We start from the raw sequence: 21,785 nt of genomic DNA, 5'->3' as shown, positions 1-21,785 counted from the left end.
GCATAATAAATTATTTTTGTAGTATTCTATTTAATTCTATTCTTGTTAGTCTGAGGCTTCATGAGGACAGAACCTGTATATGTACTGTTCTCAATGAGAGAGAAAGAGGAAACAAACACCAGTTATCTAAAATAATTGTTCCCCAGCCTTACAGAGACAAGGCTGATCCTTTTCTTTTTATTAAAAAATATTGATTGAAAATGGGCCAGGTGGGATTAGAAAAGTCCCTGAATTCATCATACCTGCTCTTTTCCTTAAACCACAGTTTCTTTAAGAGCTTATAAACTTCCAGTTAGATTGGTCCCCTCCTGTTAATACGTTTATTTTGTGATGGACATTAAGGTGAAATGCAGTCAAAGATTCAGGTATGGGAAAGTGAGCAAAGAAATGCATAAGAAACAAGGGTTCACCTTCCTCTTTCCCTCCCTCTACCCTCCCCCACCTCTGTGCCTGAGATAGAATTCATAAAGATTGTTAGACGAGGATGAGGTGGCCAGTTGGTCACTCATTCATATATTTATTCAGCAAATATTTATTGAGCACGTAACGTATGCCAGGCTCTGGCCAGGCCCTGAGATATGGATGTAATCATTGTGCTCGCCTTCTGGCACTTCATAGTCTGGTGGGTGGATGGATCTGTAGCCAACATTTGTTGAGCATTTAGTATCAGCCTAATTCTTCACAACTATTCTGTGAGGGTAAGTAGTAATTTTTCCACTGAGAAAACTGAGCCACAGGATGGTAAGTAATTTGCTCATAGTCATTCACTTCATAAATTGTAGAGCCAGGATTCAAACCCATTGTCTTAACCATGATTCTGTATGACCTGTAAGAAAACAATGCAGTCCCAGCAGAGTGAGCTAAGCGCCGTGTATAAAAGACCACCCCAGTTGTTGGGGTAAAGGTGGTGGGAGTGGCATCGAAGGCTTACTAGAGAAGGCATGGTTTGCATCAAGCTCTTGAAAGGTGAGGCTGCGTGGGGTGCTGGAAGGGTGGAGGTGTGGGGTTCCTTCAAACACAGAAGACACTGAGTAAAGGGCTGAAGAAGAAAGGGAGCATGTTTGGTTTTAGGAACTGAAAAAAATTCAGTATATTTGGAGCATATCTGGTCATTTATTTTGGGGACAGTGGTGAGCCATTTGACAGAGAGGAGTGGGAGAAACAGCTGTTTGTTGTAGCAAGCTCACTGGTTGTAGTATTGGGAGCTTAGGGAAAGGGCCCAAGACCTCAGCCACTGCTGCCTGGTCAGGATTGCGGCCTTATTTACCTGCACCCCACGTGTATTTATTGAGCACTACTATGTGCCAGGCACTGTTCTGAGGGCTGGGAATACAGTAACAAAATAAAGTCCCTGCTATCACGGCACTTGCATTTCAGTAGTTGACAGTAAATATATGATATCAAGTCATGAAGAAAAAGGAGGCAAAGAAGGGATAAAGAGGTACAGGCTTCTGTTTTAAATTAGGTATTCAGGGAAGGCCTCTAATGTGACATGTTAGCTGAGGCCTGAAAGAAACGAAGACCAAACCATGTGTGTATCTGGGAGAAAAATGTTAAAGGGAAAGTGTTAAAATAAAAACTGTAGGCTGGGGGCATGCTTAGTACTTTCAAGAAAAAGCCAGGAAGACGGTGGCTGGAGCAGAATAATGGGAGAGGGGAGCAAACAGGGCTAAAGAGAGTCAGCTGACATGTTCTATAGCTCCTAGAAGGCATGGAAAAGACTTTGGACTTTGTACTGAGAATGGGAGTGCCATTGAATACTTCTCAACTGAGGAACGATATGAACTTACTTAAGGGCTCACTCTGGCTGCTCTGAGGAAGATAGATTGTGGAGGAGCAGAGGAGAAATAGGAAAACCTGTCTGGACACTTTGGAATAGTTCCGGTGAGAGATGTTCGTGGCTTGGGCTACATGATAGCAGTGGATGTGTTGAGAAGTGGTCAGATTCTGGATATATTTTGAAAATGGAGAGGCAACAATATGTGCTGATAGATTGGCTATGAGGTGAGAGGGAAAGAAATTAAGAATAACTGAGGTTTGGGGGCTGAGGATCAGGAAGAAAAGAGTTGTCATTTACTGAATGAGTGGGGGAAAGATAGCCAAAGCAATTGAAAAGAAGAAAGGATATAGATGTTTAATATCAGCCATTTACCCTACCAGAAATTTTTAATCTCAAGTACATTAAAGGAGCAGATCTTATAATTAAATGTGTACACCTGCACCATGAAACCACCAATGAGTGATCACAAAGAGCTATCAAAACTCAGAGCTAAGAGGCTGCCTGTCTGTGTGCTGTGGTGACAGCCATGTGACCACAGAGGGAAGCCTGGTTGTGGAGCAGGTATGTGAAGTACGCTTGCTGCTGCTTGGGAGAAATCCAGTTTCATTGAGGAAATGAGCAAATTTGATTTGAATTGCTAATACTGTCTATACTCCAAAAGGAAAAAAAAAAAAAAGTGAGGCTCTCTTTAGTTTAATCTAAACCTGTGCTGTCTATAGCACGTGTGGCAGCAGGCAACCTCACAGATACTGAGGGTTGGTTCCAGACCATCACAATAAAGCGAATATTGCAACAGAGGGAGTCACATGAATTTTTTGGTTTCCCAGTGTCTAAAGAAACAATGTACATATCTTAGTTAAAAAATACTTTATTGCTAAAAAATTGCTAACCATCATCTGAGCCTTCAGTGAGTCATAATCTTTTTGCTGGTGGAGGATCTTCCCTCATGTTGATGGCTACTGAATGACCAGGGTGGTGGTTGCTGAAGGCTGGAGTGGCAATTTCTTAAAATACGACAAAAATGAAGTTTGCCACCATTGATTAACTCTTCCTTTCACGAATGATTTCTCTGTAGCATGCAGTGTGTTTGATAGCATTTTATCCACAGTAGAACTGCTTTCAAGATTAGAGTCAATTCTGTTAAACCCTACTGCTACTTTATCAACTAAGTTTATGTAGTATTCTAGATCCTTTATTGTGATTTCAACAACCTCCACAGCATCTTCACTGAGAGTAAATTCCATCTCAAGAAATCACTTTCTTTGCTCATCCCTGAGAAGCAGATCCTCACCTGTTAAAATTATATAATGAGATTGCAGCAATTCAGTCATATCTTCAGGCTCTACTTCTAATTCTAGTTATCTTGCTAAGAAATCTGCAGTTACTTCCTGCACTGAAGTCTTGAACCCTCAGAGGCATCCATGACTCTTGTTAATATTGCTATTTTGTCCCCTTCCCATGAATCATGTATGTTCTTAATGGCATCTAGAATGGTGAATCCTTTCCAAAAAGTTTTCAATTTACTTTGCCCAAATCCATCAGGGGAATCGCTATTTATGGCAGCTGTAGGCTTAGGAAATGTATTTATTCAATAATAAAACTTCATAGTCGAAATTACTCCTTGATCCATGGACTGCAGAATGGATATTGTGTTAGGCATGAAAACAACATTAATCTTATTGTATATCTCTATCAGAGCTCTTGGATGACTAGGTGTGTTGTCAATGAGCAGTAATATTTTGAAAGAAGTCTTTATTTCTGAGCAGTAGATCTCAACGTCGAACTTTATATATTCAGTAAACCGTGTTGTACACAGACGTGCTGTCATCCAGGCTTTGTTGTTCCATTTATAGAGCACAGACAGAGTAGATTTGGTAGAATTCTTAACGGCACTAGGGTTTTGGGAATGGTAAATGTGCACTGGCTTCAACTTAAAGTCTCCAGCTACATTAGCTCCTAACATGAGAATCAACCTGTCCCTTGAAGCTTTGAAGCTACACTTTGACTTCTCTAGCTATGAAAGTCCTAGGTAGCATCTTCTTCCAATATAACACTGTTTCATCCATATTGAAACACTGTTGTTTAGTGTAGCCACCTTCATTAATTATCTTCTGGATAATTTGTTGCAGCTTTTACATCAGCACTTGCTGCTTCACCTTGCATTTTGATGTTATGGAGTTGGCTTCTTTCTTGGAACCTCATGAATCAACCTCTGCTAGCTTCAGACTGTTTGGACATTTCCTCACATCTCTCAGCTTTCACATAATTGAAGGGAGTTAGAGCCTTGCTTTGAATTAGGCTTTGGCTAAATTAGGGAATGTCGTGGCTGATTTGATCTTCTGTTCAGCCCACTCAGACTTTCTCCATATCAGCAAAAAGTCTGCTCTGCTTTCTTATTATTCCTGTGTTCACTGGATTAGCACTTTTAATTTCCTTCAAGAACATTTCCTTTGCATTCACAACTTATCTACCTGTTTTGCACAAGAAGCTGAGCTTTTGGCCTATCTCAGTTTTCAACGTGCCTTCCTCACTGAGCGTAATCATCTCTAGCTTTTGATTTAAAGTGAGAGACATGTGGCTCTTCATTTGAACAGTTAAAGGCCTGATTTCAATATTGTTTTGTCCCAGGGGACAGGGAGGCCTGAGGAGAAGGGAGAGAGACTGGGGAACGGCTGGTTAGTGGAGCAGTCAGAATCAACATGTATTGATTAAGTTCGCTGTCTTATTATGGGCATGATTCATGGCAACCCTAACTAATTAAAATAGTCACATCTAAGATCACTGATCACCATAACAAATGTAATAATGATGAAAAAGTTTGAAATATTTTGAGAATTATCCTGATGTGATACAGAGACAGAAAGTAAGCAAATGCTGTTGGAAAATGGCACCGATGGACTTGATCTAGGTAGGGTTGACACAAACCTTCAGTTTATAAAAGTTGCAGTCAGTATCTCTGAAGTGCAATAAAGTGAAGTGCAATAAAATATGTGCCTGTATTTACATTTAAATTAAACAAAAATTCAGTTCCGCAGTCACACTAGCCACGTTTCAAGTGCTCAGTAGCCACACGTGACTAGTAGGTAGACATATTAGACCTTGTAGATATAAAATGTTGGCCTGTGCAGATAAGTGATATTTTGCTGCTTTGCTTTCAAACATCCTGCTTCAAAATGATGAACACTTAGTGTTTTATAATGTCCAAAAGTATTAGTGTTTCTAAACACAAATGTGATGCATATAATAATACCTCTGTCCAAATCCTGGTAATCTTTTGGACCAGGTTAGTGTGCTGTTGGAATTATGGGGAAGAGTCTCTACTATAAGAGTGTGAATTTTAAGAAACCCACTATTATTATATTCATTTTCCCAATTTGAATCTTTCTAAAAATTCTAATACTACACTGGACATTTCAAGAGAGTAACATTAAGAAACCACCCTATATTAGCTAGTGTGTTTATTTATCTTCAGATTCAGTGTTTATGCAAACTGACCTGGAGGGTGGTCAGCTGAAGATCTAGAAGTTAATTCCATAAAACACATCCCTGGAGGAACCTGAGGATAAGTGTCTCAGGTCTTCTCTTGGTACAGTAGGTAAAATCCTCTTGATGAAACACAAGAAAGTAAATGAGAGAGATAAGTGATTAGAAAAATCCATAGCAGAATGGTGAGAAATTATTTTTAGCTTTTCAAAAATGAAAGATTTTACAAATGGTAATTCCAAATGTGATGAAACAGGGACATTGATGGTAGATGTTTATTAAAGCACTTGTGGAAAGAAGTTGAGTAGTATGTTAGATCCTGAGAAATGGGAGATTTTTTTGCCAATAAATCTACTTCTATTAATTTATTCCAAGGAAGCAGTCTTAAGTACAGGAATTATTTTCTGTATGAAAATTTTATCCTTTATTATATATAATTTTTTAAATGGAGGCATTTTCAGTGCCCAAATATAGAAGAAAAATTAAGTACTTAGACTATGATTACAATTATGAGTAATTTTTTTAAATGTATAGAAGGAAAGCTGAAAGAAGTCTATCATCAATATTGACAGTAGTTATTAGAGAATGCTGTTTTTTGCTTTGCTGCTTCTCTAAATTTTTAGTTTTTCAGTAATAAAAAAGTAATATTTCTTGGGGAAATTCTGTTTGGGAATATTATACCATCTGACTTTCTGGCTCTTTGTTCTGTGTTGAATTATTAGTCAAGTTTTAGGTTTTTGGCTAGATTTTTTTTTTCCTCCATCGTTGCTTTTTTTTCCTATAATAACATGGCACAATGCATAACTGGTTTTTAGAACTCCAAGCAGTGCCTATGCCTGTGTAACTTAGCTAATTGCATTTGGTGCTTTCTAAAACTTTTAAGAAGAGTAATCACATAAATAGTAAATTAGGGTACAAAGCTTATACATATATTTTGTAAAATTCTGACTTTCATGCTTTTAGGATTTTGTAATGTCCAAACGTATTTGAGCTTTTAGACACAAATGGGAAGCATATAATAACCTCTGTACAAATCCTGGTAATGTTTTTGAACAGTTTAGTGTATATATTCCAATCCTTAGAGTAACCAGTAAAAAAAAAAAAAAGATAATGAGAAGTATAGCTAAACTGTCAATGGAGACATTAAAATGAAATGTTAAAAAATGTTCTGATAGTACAAAGAAAAGAAAAGGTAGTAAAGGGAAGAAGAGGGACAATAGAGGAGACAGATGGAAAACAAATAATAAAATGGTAAATCTAAACTCAACTATATCAATAATTATATTAAACATTAATGGACTAAACACTCCAATTAAAAGTTAGAAATTATCAGAAAGGTAAGTAGACAAAACTCAGTTAATTACATGCTGACTACAAAGATAATACTTTAAATATAAAGGTACAGGTAGGTTGAAAGTAGATGAATGGATGGGATATATCATGGAAATATGTCATGCAAATGGCAAGCATATGAAGGCCCGAGTGGCTACATTAATATCATATAAAATAGATTGCAAGACATAGACTATTACCAGAACTAAAGAGAGACATTTCACAGTGACAAATGGGGCACTTTATTAGGAGGAATAACAGTCATAAAATGTGCATACACCTAGAAAGAGAACTTCAAAATACGTGAGGCAAAAATTTGAAGGGAACTTCAAAATATGTGTTAAAGGGAGAAATGGACAGTTTCACAATCTTGAATGTTGGAGATTTTAACATCTCTCAGCAATTGATAAAACATCTAGATTTTAAAAATCAATAACTATAGAAAAATATAAAAAACATTATCAAACACATTGACCTAATATTTTTGAAAATTGCATCCAATACCTTCAGAATATACATTCTTTTTTGTGCATGATGTGGACACTAGGATAAATCATATGCTGGCAATAAAATACATGTCAGTAAATTTTAAAAGGCTGAAATCTTAAGGGTATATTCCCTAACTGCAATGGAATTCTGTTAGAAATCAACAACAATAACACGTCTAGGACAAACTCAGACATTTAGAAATCAAACACATTTTGAACTGAATGATAGTGAAAATACAATATATCAGAATTTGTGGGATGTACTAGAGCAGTGCTTAGAAAGGAATTTATAGCTATAAATGTTTGAATAGCAAAGAAGAACCATCTTAAATCAATTACTGAAGTTTTTACCTTAAGAGACTTGAAAAAGAAGAAATTGAGCCCAAAATGGCTGTTGCCATTTACCCTCTCTGCTCCCCAGCAATCTCTGTGTTACATTATCATGGGAGCTGGAATCCTCCTCGATGATGGAAGGGACTGACCTGATTTTGGAGCCCATGGAAATTCTCCATGCCTGGACTGTTGTTGAAAATAACTGTGGTCTTGATCTAGGTGGCAAACAAACTGGAAAGTCCAACAGCACAGCTGCTTGACTGAGGCTGTAATACCAGTTGGGGCAAGCAAAGAGCAGCCTCACATTTAACAGGAGACCTGGCAAATGAGACAGCCATGTGGGCTTTGATAAGATGCTACATATTTCTGGGAATTTGGAAGGCTGATACATACTTAAGAAAGGCTAGGGAGGACCCCAGTTATCTACTCACCCCTGGCTGAACATGAGGCCAGAAAATGGAAGCTGTAAATTGTAAATTGTCTGTTTATTGAATGTGTGTCTCAACCTATACACAGATCTCCTGGGCAAAGGGTGGAAGCCTTACTGGCTCAAATTGTTTAAGCACAGCCTCTGACCACTTAGTTACTGGTCAAACATAAGTTATTCCTAGGAGCAGCCCCTAGAAGCCAGACTTTAATAATAAAAACTAGCAGAGACGTAAGTGGCTGTATACTACAAGGGAGACAGACTATGTAGAATTAGTCTAGGCAATTCACTAAAACAAATAGCAGCAGCAGCCCACCTGGAAGAGGTGAGGATCAAAATCCAGGGGTGCTATGATATAGTCTAAAATCTTCAATTTTCAGTAAAATTATGAGGCATGCTAAGAAACAGGAATGTATTGCTCATACACAAGAAATGAAACTAGCTAATAGAAAGTGTTTATGAAGGGGCCCAGATGTTACACTTAGTTAACAAAACTTCACAATAGCTATTATAAATGTGTTCAAAGAACTAAGGAAACCATGTTCAAAGAATTAAATGAAAACATGTGACAGTGACACATCAAATAGGAATGATTAATAAAGAGATAGAATACATATAATTTTATATATGTAAATGGGAATGTATGTATATACATATATATAAATAGAAATTCTAGAGTTGAAAATACAGTAACTAAAATGAAAAATTCATTAGAGTGGTTAACAGCAGATTTGAGCTGGCAAAAGGAGGAATCAGTGACCTTGAAAATTTATCAATAGACATTATCTAGTCTGAGGAACATATAGAAAAAAGAATTTTTAAAAATATCAACAACAATAAGATATGTAAGACATCTTATGGCCAAAATAACTTATGTTTGACTGGTAACTGGTCAGAGGTTATGCTTAAGAAATTTGAGCCGGTAAGTCTTCTACCTTTTGCCAAGGAGATCTGTGTATAGGATGAGACACATTTAATAATCAGACAATTTACAAGTATGCCCCATCTTCCATTTTCTGGCCTCACGTTCAGCCAGGGATGAGTAGATAACTGGGGTCCTCTCTGGTCTTTCTTAAGCATGAATCTGCCTTCCCAGTTCCCAGAAATAGATAGCATCTTATCAAAGCCCACATGGCTTTCTCATTTGCCAGGACTCCTGTTAAATGTGAGGCTGCTGTGTTGTTTGCTGCAAGCAGTATCACAGCCTCAGTCAAGGCCCCATAGACCTGTGGAACATTATCAAGCATACCAATATATGCATGAGGCATAATGGGAGCCAGGAAAGAGAGGGCAAAGAGAGAAAGGGAAAGAAAAAAATATTTGAAGGAGAAATGACTGAAAATTTCCTATATTTGATGAAAAATGCTAAACTATACATCTGAGACACTCAGTGTCTCCAAGTAGGATATTCATCTAAGAGATGTAATAGTCAAACTGGGGAATGTTAAAAACAAAGAGAAAATCTTGAAAGCACCTAGAGAAGTGATGCATTGTGTACGAGTGATCCTCAATGATAAGATTAACAGCTGATTTCTCATAAGAAACAACAGTGGCCAGAAGGCAGTGGGATGACATCTTGTAATTACTGAAAACAAATAACAGTCAATCAGGAATTTTAAATCCAGCCAAATTGTCCTTCAGAAATGAAGGTGATAGGGCTTCCCTGGTGGTGCAGTGGTTAAGAATCCGCCTGCCAATGAAGGGGACACTGGTTCAAGCCCTGGTCCAGGAAAATCCCATATGCTGCGGAGCAACTAAGCCCGTGAGCCACAACTACTGAACCTGCGCTCTAGAGCCCGTGAGCCACAATTTCTGAGCCCACAAGCCTAGAGCCCGTGCCCCGCAACAAGAGAAGCCACCGCAATGAGAAGCCAGCACACCACAACGAAGAGTAGCCCCCATTTGCCGCAACTAGAGAAAGCCCGTGTGCATCAACAAAGACCCAACTCAGCCAAAAATAAATAAATTAGTTTTTAAAAAGTAAAAGCCAATAAGAATATTGAAAAAAATTTTTAAATGAAGGTGATATAAAGATGTTCCCAGATAAATGAAGGGAATTTGTTGCTCTCAGACCTGCCTTACAAGAAGTACTGAAAGAAGTCCTTCAAGCTGAAAGAAAAGGACCATGTGTAATCCAAATTCACAGAGCAAATAAAGATCACTGGTAAAGGTAATTATGCATGTATAAAACAGTATATTTGTTTTCTATTGCTGTGTAACAAATTATACAAACATATGACTTAATACAAGATATACTTATTACTTCACAGTTTTAAGGTGTTGGCCCGACTGTTCTCATCTGTAGGTTTAAATGGAGAAGAATTTGCTTCCAGGCTCATTCAGGTTGTTAGCAGATGAATTCCTTGGATGTATGGGACTGAGGGCCTCAGCTTCTTGCTGGCTACTCTGAAGGTTGCCAGTAGTTCCTAGAGATAACCTGCAGAGTCTTGGCCTGTGGGCTTTCCCACCAAGGCTCTTTAGTTCATCAAGGCAGCAGTGAAAGTAGCTACAGTGAGTCTGCTAGTAAGATGGAGTCTTGTGTATCATAACATAACCACAGTAGTGACATTCCGTCACCTTTACCAGATTCTGTTGGTTAGAAGGAAGTCACAGTTCCTGCTCATACTCGAGGGGAGAGAATTACACAAAGGCATGAGCATCAAGAGGCAGGGATTGTGGGAGGGGGCCCCTTTAGAATCGTGCTGCCAGAGACAATGGAAATATATTACCCCCTTTTCATCTCTTAAAAGCCAACAACATAAAACAATAATTATAAAACTGTTGTTGGGCTTATATAAAGATGTAATATATATGACAATAATAGGACAAAGGAAGGGAGAGGAAAGGGGGCTATCTTGGAACAGTCTCTATATACTGCTACAATTAAATTCAAAGTAAGAATAGGAATGAAATAACAAAGAGAAGAAAAGAAATCAGTGGAATTGAAAATGGACAAATGATGGAGAAAATTTATGAAACCAAGAAAAAGCTGGTTCTTTGAAAAGATCAGTAAAATTGATAAATCTCTAGCTAGACTGATGAAGAAAACAAAAGACACCAATATCAAGTATGGAAAAAACTGTTTTCACTACAGAACTTATCGACACTAAAAGGATAATAAGGAATATAATGAGCATACTGCCATTTAGAAGAAATGAACAGATTCCTTGAAAGACACATATGGCCAAAACTGACCCAAGGGAAAAATAGAACAATCTAATAGTACTACATCAAAGAAATTTAGTTCATAATTAAAACTTTACAGTAAAAATTTTTAGGTAGGCCCAGCTGCCTTTTTTGTTGAATTATTTCATTTTTTTTTTTTTTTTTTTTTTTGCGGTATGCGGGCCTCTCACTGTTGTGGCCTCTCCCATTGCGGAGCACAGGCTCCGGACGCGCAGGCCTAGTGGCCATGGCTCACGGGCTTAGTTGCTCCGCGGCATGTGGGATCTTCCCGGACCAGGGCACGAACCCGTGTCTCCTGCATCGGCAGGCAGATTCTCAACCGCTGCGCCACCAGGGAAGCCCTGTTGAATTATTTCAAATATTAAAGGAATAAACAATAACAACACTACCCAAACTCTTTGAGGAAACACTTCCAAACTTATTATGTAAGGCATTTAGTAGTACCCTGAAACCAAATAAAGACATTGCAAGAAATGCAAACCACAGACCAGTTTCCCTCATGACAAAAGAGAAATAACCTTAACAAAATACTATCAAATCTCATCCATCATTACATAAAAAAGAATATTACATCACGACCAAATAGTGTTTATCCCAGGAATGCAAGCTTTGTTTAACATCTGAAAATATGATGAGTAATTTACCCTATTAATAGAATAAAAGTAAATACCAAATGATCCTTTCAATAGATGCAGAAAATGCATGTGACAATATAGTATACCCATTCATCATAAAGACTCTCAGCAAGCCAAAAACAGAAGACAACTTCCAAACCCTAAGGAAAGGCACCTGTGAAAAACTACAACTTACATCATAGTAAATGGTGAACTGCTGAACTCTTTCCCTCTGAGATTAGGAACAAGGCAAGGGTATATGCTTTTACTACATTTCGTCAACATTTTATTGTTCAAATAAGAGTCCTGGGATTGGAAAGGAAGAAGTAAAGCTGTCTTTATTTGCAGAGAACATAATTGTATGTTTAGAAAATCGTAAGAAATCTCAAAAACATTCTAGAACTAAAAAGTGAATTTAGCTAGATTACAGAATACACAAGTTGGTATACAAAAATCAGTTTTATTTCTCTATACCAGTAATTAACATTTAGAAAATGAAATGTAAAAACAATTCATTATGGTAGCAACACAGCTTCATAATAAATGTAATGAAAGATGTGTAGTACTGTACGCTGAAAAGTACAAAACATTGCTGAGGGAAATTAAAGAAGATCTAAATAAATAGGTATTCTGTGCTCATGGTTTGGAAGAATAAATATTATTTAGATAATTTGGGGCAGATTTACATTTTTAAAGTTGGTAGAGTTCCAATCAACATTGTAACAGGTTTGTTTGAAGAAATTGGTAGGTTGATTCTAAAATTTATTGCCCAAAACAGTTTAAAGAAAGTTTGGGAATGTTACCTTCTATCAAAATTTACTATAAAGTTGCAGTAATCAAGACAATCTGGTACTGGTATATAGATACACTTTTAGATCAGTGGAACAGAATAGAGTTCAGAAATAGATTCACACTTGTATGGTAAATCATTTTGTGGCAAAGGCACCAGGATAAATCATTGAGGAAAAGGTAGTTTTTTTAAACATTGTGCTGGATCATATAGATATTTATATGGAAAATAATTTATATGGAAAATAATGAACCTTGATCTGATCTTACACTGTACACAGAAATCAGCTAGCAATGGACCATTGCCCTAAATATAAGAGTTAAAAGTATAAAACTTCTAGAAGAAAACAAAACCTGTGTGACGTTGTGTTGGGCAAAGATTTCTTAAACAGGACACAAAAAGCACAAACCATAGAAGAAAACAAATGACAGTAGATTTCATCAAAATTCAAAACTTTTGCTCTTCAGAAGACACAGTACAGAAAATGAAAAGGCAAGCCATAGACTAGGAGAAAATACAAAACATATCTGACAAAAGGGCTTGTATCCAGAATATATACACAATTGAGTTTTAAACTCAATAATGAGAACAACTACACAATAAAAATGGATAAATGATTTCAACAGACACTTCACAAAAGAAACTATATGAATAAACCCAGTATCAGAATAAGCCCAGTATCAGTAGTCATCAGGGTAATGTATATTAAATCCCAATAAGTTACCACTTTATACTCAATAGAATGGATAAAATTACTAATAAGGCCAAGTATTAGTGAAGATGTAGAATATTAGGAACTCTCATACGTTGCTGGTGGGAGTGTAATATTGTATAGTCACTTAGAAAAACAGTTTGGCCCTTCTTTAGGAGGTTAAATGTACATTTAACATATGACCCAGCAATTCTCTCCTAGGTATTTACCCAAGTGAACTGAAAACATATATCCACAAACAGACTTGTATATGAATGTTCACAGTAGCCTTATTCATTATAGCCTAGGAATAACCCATTTATCCATTTGCTACTGACTATATAAATAAATAACTGTATATCCATATTATGGAATACTGTTCAGCAATACAAAGGGACAAACTTTTGATGAACAACAACATGTATGAATTTCAAAAACATGATAAGTGAAAAAAGTCAAATACAAAAGCCTAATACTCTATGATTCTACTTATATCAAATTATAGAAAGGCAAAACATTAGTGGTTGCCTGGGGTCCAGAGTCTGGGCAGGAAATTGTCCATAAAGAGGCAGGAAGGAACTTTTTGAGATGATGGGAATATTTTGATTGTAGTGGTAGTCACATGACTATACAATTCATCAGAGTTCATCAACCTGTATACTTAAAATGGTTCAGTTTTATTGCACCTCAGTAAAGCTGTTGGAAAGAAAGAAGCCATATTGGTAGGGAATGTTTGTCTGCTTTTAGTTTCAAACTTTTCAAATGGGTTTCTTGAGACTGCTACAATTTGTATTAAATAGGTTGCACCTGGAGGGAGAAAGCTTGCTAAAGCAGACAAAGTTACGAGGTTGATGGGGCTACCATTTTAGTGTTCAGGGAAGGCTTTTCTGTTGAAGGAACATTTGAACAGACACAAATGAAGTGAATTCAGTTAAGTCAAAGAAGGTCTCTTCACATGTGCCCTGCACATTTCTTACAGAATTTATATCTAGGTGTTTTGTAGTTTCTGCTACTATTACAAATAAGATCTTTTTCTTATCTTATTGCATTGGCTAATAATCCTTAAATTAATTTTTGTTTTCATCTTTGTCTTATATTTCCTATTTGTTAATTTCTTGAGGAAAGTAACTATACAGATTTTATATGTTGTTAACCTACAGTCTTCCTTCTGTGCTGTGTTTCCAATGTGTGCTCAGTTAATGGATTTTAGTGGTTTTTACTTAGACTAAGCAGATCATTGCTGTATTTGTTAATCTTTGTTTTTCCTAGCTCAGTATAGCACCAAGTTGTAAGTAGAATCTAAAAAAGACCTGAGGTGGAAAACTAAAGATGCAAGTGCAATTTTATGTAACATAATTTTAATTTTACTGTCAAATAAAGCGAGTATAGGATGCACATGAGACTGTTTGCTGTCAACTTTAAAGGTACCCATGGTGGATGAAAGGTGGGAGAAGTGAAAAAAGGTATTCTTAAATTTCACTAACAGATTAAGAGAGAATGTCTGGAAGCAGTTGATTGGTCAGGTATAGATTAGGAATGGCCATCTTGGCAAGATTTACGGTTTTATTTGAATAGAAGGGGTTCTTTTATATTTCATGCCTGTCTTCACTTAGTCTACTTTAGGTAAGTGAGGTGTCTGAAAACAGACTTAAGGGCTCAGCAACATCTGTCAAAATGGAAACATTAGTAACTCATGTTCATGCCTTACCAGTAGATGGCAGCAATGTGCATTGTTTAAATATTCTTGCTTTTTTTTTTTTTAATTAAGTAGTGAATAGGTACTATATATTTTTCTTTTAGTGAAGACCAAGGCAGATATGATACCCTCATTTTCTTTAAACACATAAAAGTCATATTAGTGTTGTATAATGTCAGTTTATATGAAATCTTAGAAATTCAACTAATATAGCTAACCTAAAAAGTATTAACTTTTTATAGCTTTTGTTGTAACTATTTCTTAATTGAAATGTGTATTCTCCACAGTATTATTACTATTTTAGATACAATTTTCTGCCTCATAGGTTTTTCTAAGAGACCAAGCTGTCATAAAATGTTTTAGAACCAAGCAACATTTTACTAAACAAAATGCAAGTGTTTAATCACATGACTGTGGAGGCTTTTTGTTTGTTTGTTTGAAGAACACTTATGAATTTTTCTCTTTCATGAACAAGCTAAAAATTAATGGTGACTTTTATAAGAAGAAAGTATTTTAATCCTTGGTAGTTAGGTCCAGCCAGTTATCTTCACACAGAATTGCTGGCTTCCAGGAAGTGACCTACCTATAGCATATGAGGGTTCTTGCCCCTTTTATGCCCTTGTCCAGGAAGGCTAGTGGGATGAGAGCTGTGTAGAACTGACCCTCAGCTTTAGGAAAGATTGGGGGCACAGGACAAAAGTCTGTGACTTGAGGAGTCACACAGCAGATAAATCATTTTAGTTTCTTTTCTTCTCTTTTATTTATTTTATTTCTTCCAGAAATCTGTCGATTTAGGAGAGAGGTTTGGAACTGTTTTAGAAAATAATATTTATTCAGTGCTGAGGTTTCTCCCAATTTTTCACACAATGTGTGCTGCTTAATTCTTAAAAACTCCAAAGTTCTTATAAAACGAAGAATTCAGAATAGAGTTTTATCTTATAAAAACATGATTTATCAAGATCACTTAACATATATCTTACATGTTTTGGAATTCTTACAGATCACAGAAAACCTTTTTTTTAAAAATTTTTACCTAATACACCCTAAAACAACACAGTCTGCCAGACCACAGTACATCCGTAATTTAGAGCAGCAGATGTTGCTACACATGCTTCTTTTTAAGACCAAGAAGCAGCAGAAGAGAAAATAAAACAAAAAGTTCAAAACAGAAGAGAAACATGAAACAGTACAGAGATGAGGGAGTTGGGAAGCCAAGGGCAATCGGTGAAATTAGCAAAGAGAGGGGATGTGGTGATCTGGACTCTGTTTTTTGTATATAGCTTTTAAACGCTTTGTAAGTCATATACTCATCCTATTAATCGAGGTTTGATAACTTTCTACAAAAATTTTTTTTCCATTAAAATGGTATTTCAATTAAACTGAGGCAAGAAGGACTTGATATTCATTATAGTGTTTAATCATTTCACATTTCATAAGAGAATTGGCTAAGATGTACTGTGCCGTGGCAGAGTTCATTGCTTTGTCTCAGTCTGCTAATGTTTTCATTTTGGTTTTAACTCTAGCTGATCCCACAGTTAAGGACTTAATCGGAGGCTTCACTGCTCTTCATTACGCAGCCATGCATGGCCGGGCTCGGATTGCACGCCTGATGTTAGAATCTGAATACAGAAGCGACATTATTAATGCAAAAAGCAATGATGGCTGGACTCCCCTTCATGTGGCTGCTCACTATGGTAGGGACTCATTTGTCCGACTCCTACTGGAGTTCAAGGCTGAGGTCGACCCACTCAGTGATAAAGGTACAACGCCGCTTCAGCTCGCCATTATCCGAGAGAGGTCAAGCTGTGTGAAAATCCTCCTGGACCACAATGCCAACATCGACATTCAGAACGGTTTCCTGTTGCGATACGCTGTGATCAAAAGCAATCACTCTTATTGCCGAATGTTCCTTCAGAGAGGAGCAGACACAAACTTGGGTCGCTTAGAAGATGGACAGACTCCTTTACATTTGTCTGCCCTTAGGGATGATGTGCTTTGCGCACGGATGTTATATAATTATGGAGCGGACACGAACACAAGGAACTATGAAGGACAGACCCCACTGGCTGTTTCAGTAAGCATTTCTGGAAGTAGTCGACCGTGTTTGGATTTCTTACAAGAAGTCACAAGTATGTAATTTAATTATTACTATTATTACATTTAAAAAAAATTTTGCATCTTCTGAGGAGCTTAAGGTATTTTTACAACTTAAAATGACCAGACATTAATGATTCTTATTAGCCCTGCTCATTCCATTCATCTGAAATGAAAAGAAAGCTCTGTATCACAGGATTTCATTAAAAATTCAGTTGTGTTACTAAAAGTAAATGGGGGTAGATAGGGTGTTAGAACACCCTCGATGTTAGATGTTAAGATCGATGCTAGAACAAGGCAGTTCCTACTGGTCATAAACATAGTCTTTCCAGGCTTTTCTGGAATTGAGATCGAGGAATTAGGAGAATTTTGGATCTTAGCATCCATAGCTATGGAAGTGTCCTAGAATTTGTGCTTTATTGCTAAGCTGTTGCTCATGTTTTATTGTTGCTTTTCTTCTTTACAATGTGAACAAACATGAAATGGAACAACAGTGTTATTTATCAGGCATCTTAGTAATGCAGGTTAAGGATGATAGAAATCAAAGTGCTGTAAAGAAAAATTTGCTCCCAGTGGAAAATTTGGTGCCACTGTCTCTGGCCCACACAGGACCGTATAACTGACCTGTTTTCGTGTGGGTACTTTTTGTTAAAGCCAGGAAAAGTGTCTGACCCATTGTGTGTAGTGGAGTAGCCACCCTCTCCTGTCCGACTGCCTTGTGACCAGTCGAGTATGTGTCTCAGAGCTTAACATCCCACATGAAGCCACAGTCTATAAACAAAACATGTGTCTGCCACACTTTTTAATGAATTCCCCTTCTTTACCTAAGTTTTATGTTTCATTCATTGTTATGGAAGAAGAAACACATTCTGGGTACCAGGTACTGGAGGGTGAGGCGTTTACTCGACCTGCTTGTAAATAATCCACTGACCCCCTGAGAGTTGAATTTGGGAATAGAAAACTTATGAAGAAATGAAGTGTAATTTGTATTTTGTTTATTCATAAGAAGGGAAGGATCAAATTATTACCACTAAGTATATTCAGACTCAAGCATAAAAAGAAATCACACTCAGGGTCTAACTCATGCTGTCCAATAGAACTTTCTGTGATGATGGAAATGGTCTCTGTGCTGTCGACTGTGGTAGCCACTAGCCCCATGTGGCTGTTGAACACTTATTATGTGGCAAGTGCCACATAGGAACTGAATTTTTAATTTTATTTAATTGTATTAATTTAAATTTAAACATCCACAAGTGCCTAGTGGCTTTCGACTTGTACATTACAGATATGCCTGCCTTAGGAGAGGTGTTTTGGGCTATCTGGTAGGTGGTCCCTTGCAGAAAGCTTTTGAGGCACACTGATGTACCCAAAGACAGGAGATGTTGTGTGTGCTGATTCCTCCCCAGCTGACCCTTCAGATCCAAGCCACATATTAGGAAAAAGACTACAGCAAAAATTCAAATTCTGATTCTCTCAGCAAATGTTCTAGCAGTTTTCATTTATATAGACCAGTAGGGGTGTTGGTGTATTGAAAGATAAGGTTACTCTTGAACTTGAGGTTAGAATTCTGTCGTGGTATGTAGCCTATAAAGTATATCTTATTCTTAATAAATTCTGAATATATTTTTGTTGTTGCTGCTATTGTTGTTGTTTTAATTTTAACACTAGAGGCTCATGGTTAAATCACCTTGTCTGTCTTCAGGAAGGCATGTTACACACATAAATGCCACAGCCTGTTTGTTAAATACTTTGCTCAGTGGTTAATGGTGTAGACTAGGGCTAGACTATGTTAGACCAGCCGTGACTCTACCACATATTAGCTGTAACTTTGAGTTACAAACACATTAGCTGTGCCTCAGTGTCCTCATCTTAAAATTGGGGTAATTATATCCGTCTTACAGGCTTGTTGTGAGGATTGAATGAGTTAATATTTATAAAGCACTTAAAACAGTACCTGGCACGTTTTAAGTGCTATATATGTTTTTTTTTAAATAAAATATTTAATTGAGGGTAGATGAACAGCAAGAGCTGGCTTGCTACCTACAGAGTGAATCCCTTAGATTTTTATTCTACCCTAGCCTCTATTTTCAACTCTATAAACTGTTGTGTAGTCTGCATCTGGAGACAGGCAGCCAGGGGGATGGGGGGAGCTGCCCCTTCATCCCCTGGCCCTTGGAGCTGCTCAGTTCCACCATGGAGTGCTGCTGGAGAGCAAGAATGTTGAATTAAAAAGAGATTCACACGTACCTTTAAAATTAGGGCAGATAGAAAAATCAACGGGACTGCCTCTTTGTGTTTGAGTTCTCCACTGCACCTAGAGCAGAGCCATACACCTAGTCGGTCCTCAGTAAGTGTGGGTTGGCTGATTGGCCGCATCTGTAGGGATGGTGGCTGAGCAAACTTGGGATGCTTTTCAGAAGTGAAGGACCATCTGTCCTTGGAAGGCTGCAGTTTTCCTCTGTCTTCAGGTGATGCAACATAATTCATTACTTCTTGACTTTGCTGTCAGTGGTGTTTCCTGCCAAAAGCAAATTAAGTGTTTTCTGCTTCACCTGTGCATTATTTATTAGATTTTCTTTTTCTAGTGAATAATTATGTGCTAGAAGGACCAACTGTAGCTGATGCCCTCTGGAGCTCTGTATTGGCTCTCTTGGAAACCAGAGTGAGGACTTCCCTGGTGGCGCAGTGGTTAAGGATCCACCTGCCAATGCGCAGGGGACATGGGTTCGAGCCCTGGTCTGGGAAGATCCCACATGCTGCGGAGCAGCTAAGCCTGTTTGCCACAACTACTGAGCCTGCGTTCTAGAGCCTACAAGCCACAACTACAGAGCCCCTTGCCACAACTACTGAAGCCCACGCGCCTAGAGCCCATGCTCCGTAACAAGAGAAGCCACCGCAATGAGAAGCCTGTGCACTGCAACAAAGAGTAGCCCCCCCGCTTGCCAGAACTAGAGAAAGCCCGTGTGCAGCAATGAAGACCGAATGCAGCCAAAAATAAATAAATAAATTTTTAAAAAAGGAAAGAAAACCAGAGTGAAAGATGGTTGGGTGATTCAGGGAGCCATCAAGTCAAATATCTGAGCTCCTTTCAGTCTTTACTGCTGCTGAGAGCTACCACTCTCTAGACCCTGAGTCCTTGGCCTCAAATCTGAGAACTCAGACTCCTGAGGTGTAAGGACAGCAGAAATGCCACTTGGTGGTCTTTATTCAGGGCCATTTTACTAGAGAGCAAGTTATTTAAATTGGAAGAGCTTAAGACAATCATAATCCTAGAATCTAAAAGCTACTGTGGCTTTTTAGAAAAATTGCCATAAAAACTCTGATATACACTCCATAAAAACAGAGCAGGTCAAGTGGCTTAGTTATAAGGTAGTATCTGTGGGTGCATTGTTGGTCACAGCAGAGGGAGAAGCCGCAAAGATATTCTACAGACAGACTTCCAGAAACCTCTGCCTTCTAGAATGGCTGGAACTCAATGTGGTCACCTCCAGAAAGCCAGTCAACTGAAGGAGCAGCTTTTTTGTGCCCTGGAACGGTAAATACAGCTAAGAAGAGCCAAAGATCATACCTGGAGAATGAGGATCACCTTGCTGAGGGAAAGATGTTTCCTGCTTAGAGAAACCAGTTTTTGGTCTTTTAGTTCTTTTACTAGAAAAAAAAAAGAGTGAAGCAAATAAACTAAAGGGACAACAACAGAGAGAGCAATGAAGATGTGACCGATGACAGGTAGAAATGGTGGTGATGACAGACAGCAGCAGACGTTCTGATGGAGGTCCACTGATGGAGGATGATGGAGGTCTGTTGATGGAGGTCTATTGGAGACACTCATTCTGAGGGTCATGCAAATGCATGCAGTTAATTCAAGTAGAATAATTTGTACGTAGCATTTGCACAGACACCATTTGGAGCTAAGAGGATCATGGAAACTCTGGCATTTAGGAATGGGCAAAAATGCTCTAGCTGAAGATAAAGAGCAGAGATTGTAGGAATGTTTGCCCAATTCAAAAGAAAAAAATTAACATTTATGCACAAGAAAGGGCAAGCACAAGAAAATGTTGTTAAAAGAGGTGCAACGTTAAAACTTCAAGAAAGACTATTTTCATAAGTAAAGCTTAACCTGAGGGAATGGTTAAATAATAATAGAACTCTTCTTGAGCAATGGGATTGTAATCTAGTTCTCTTTTCCCCTTATCATCTCCCGGCCCTACAATGTAAACTTTCCGAGTCAAGGAGTTACTCAGAATATGAAAGTTTTTTGAGAAAGAGAGAGAGATTTCATGAGAAAGCAGTTTTGCTCTCTCCCCTGTTTCATGCCCTGCCCCCCACCCCCAAATACCCACACCTTGGTGAGCTAGGAGGACTGCAGTGTCTGGAGTCAGAGAAGCGTTTATTCTCCAGGTGGGGTAAGACTCTGGTGAAGTCTCTTCCCTTGGAGAACAGACTTTGTTACGGAGTTTCTCAGTGTATGTCAGATAGTTATTCTCACCCTCCCCCTGGCAGAGCCATGAGGGGGTCTTTATTGGCTCTTCATGTGAGAACCTGATGGGGTTCCTGAAAGGAAAGCCCAGAACATGCGGGGGTTTCCTAAGACTGTGGCTCTCCCTCTCAGGCTGGTCCATGCACAGCTCCTGGCAGTTTGTCAAAATGACCATTTAAGTGTTCCTACCAGTTTGTGGCTCCAGTAGCTACTGCTGCAGGTGCACAGATTTCAGCTGTGACACTAGATCTGATTCTCTCTCCAGATTTTATGGTGGAGGTTTGCCCTGCGACATCAGTTTACTGATGGGTCCTAGATAAGTAATTAATTTCAGTTTGTTCAGCTTTTTCTTCTTATAAGGACTAGAATGAGGACTTCAAGTTCTTTATATGTT

At 38.0% G+C, this 21,785-nt stretch overlaps 1 protein-coding gene across 3 annotated transcripts in view; it reads left to right on the top strand.

Annotated features, from left to right (window-relative positions):
• The window catches only part of ASB7 (ankyrin repeat and SOCS box containing 7), a 48,822-nt gene that overhangs the window by 14,612 nt on the left and 12,425 nt on the right, over positions 1 to 21,785 (top strand). For all 3 annotated transcript variants that reach the window (XM_059059589.2, XM_067029490.1, XM_067029489.1), the window contains exon 5: positions 16,344 to 16,949. In XM_059059589.2, the coding sequence (XP_058915572.1) occupies positions 16,344 to 16,949 (606 nt within the window). The remainder of the gene's footprint in view (positions 1 to 16,343; positions 16,950 to 21,785) is intronic.

Source organism: Kogia breviceps, chromosome 3, assembly GCF_026419965.1.
Source record: "Kogia breviceps isolate mKogBre1 chromosome 3, mKogBre1 haplotype 1, whole genome shotgun sequence".
Lineage (NCBI taxonomy): Eukaryota > Metazoa > Chordata > Mammalia > Artiodactyla > Physeteridae > Kogia > Kogia breviceps.
The sequence above is the reverse complement of the archived record's forward strand: the minus strand, read 5'-3'. Positions and strand labels throughout refer to the sequence as shown.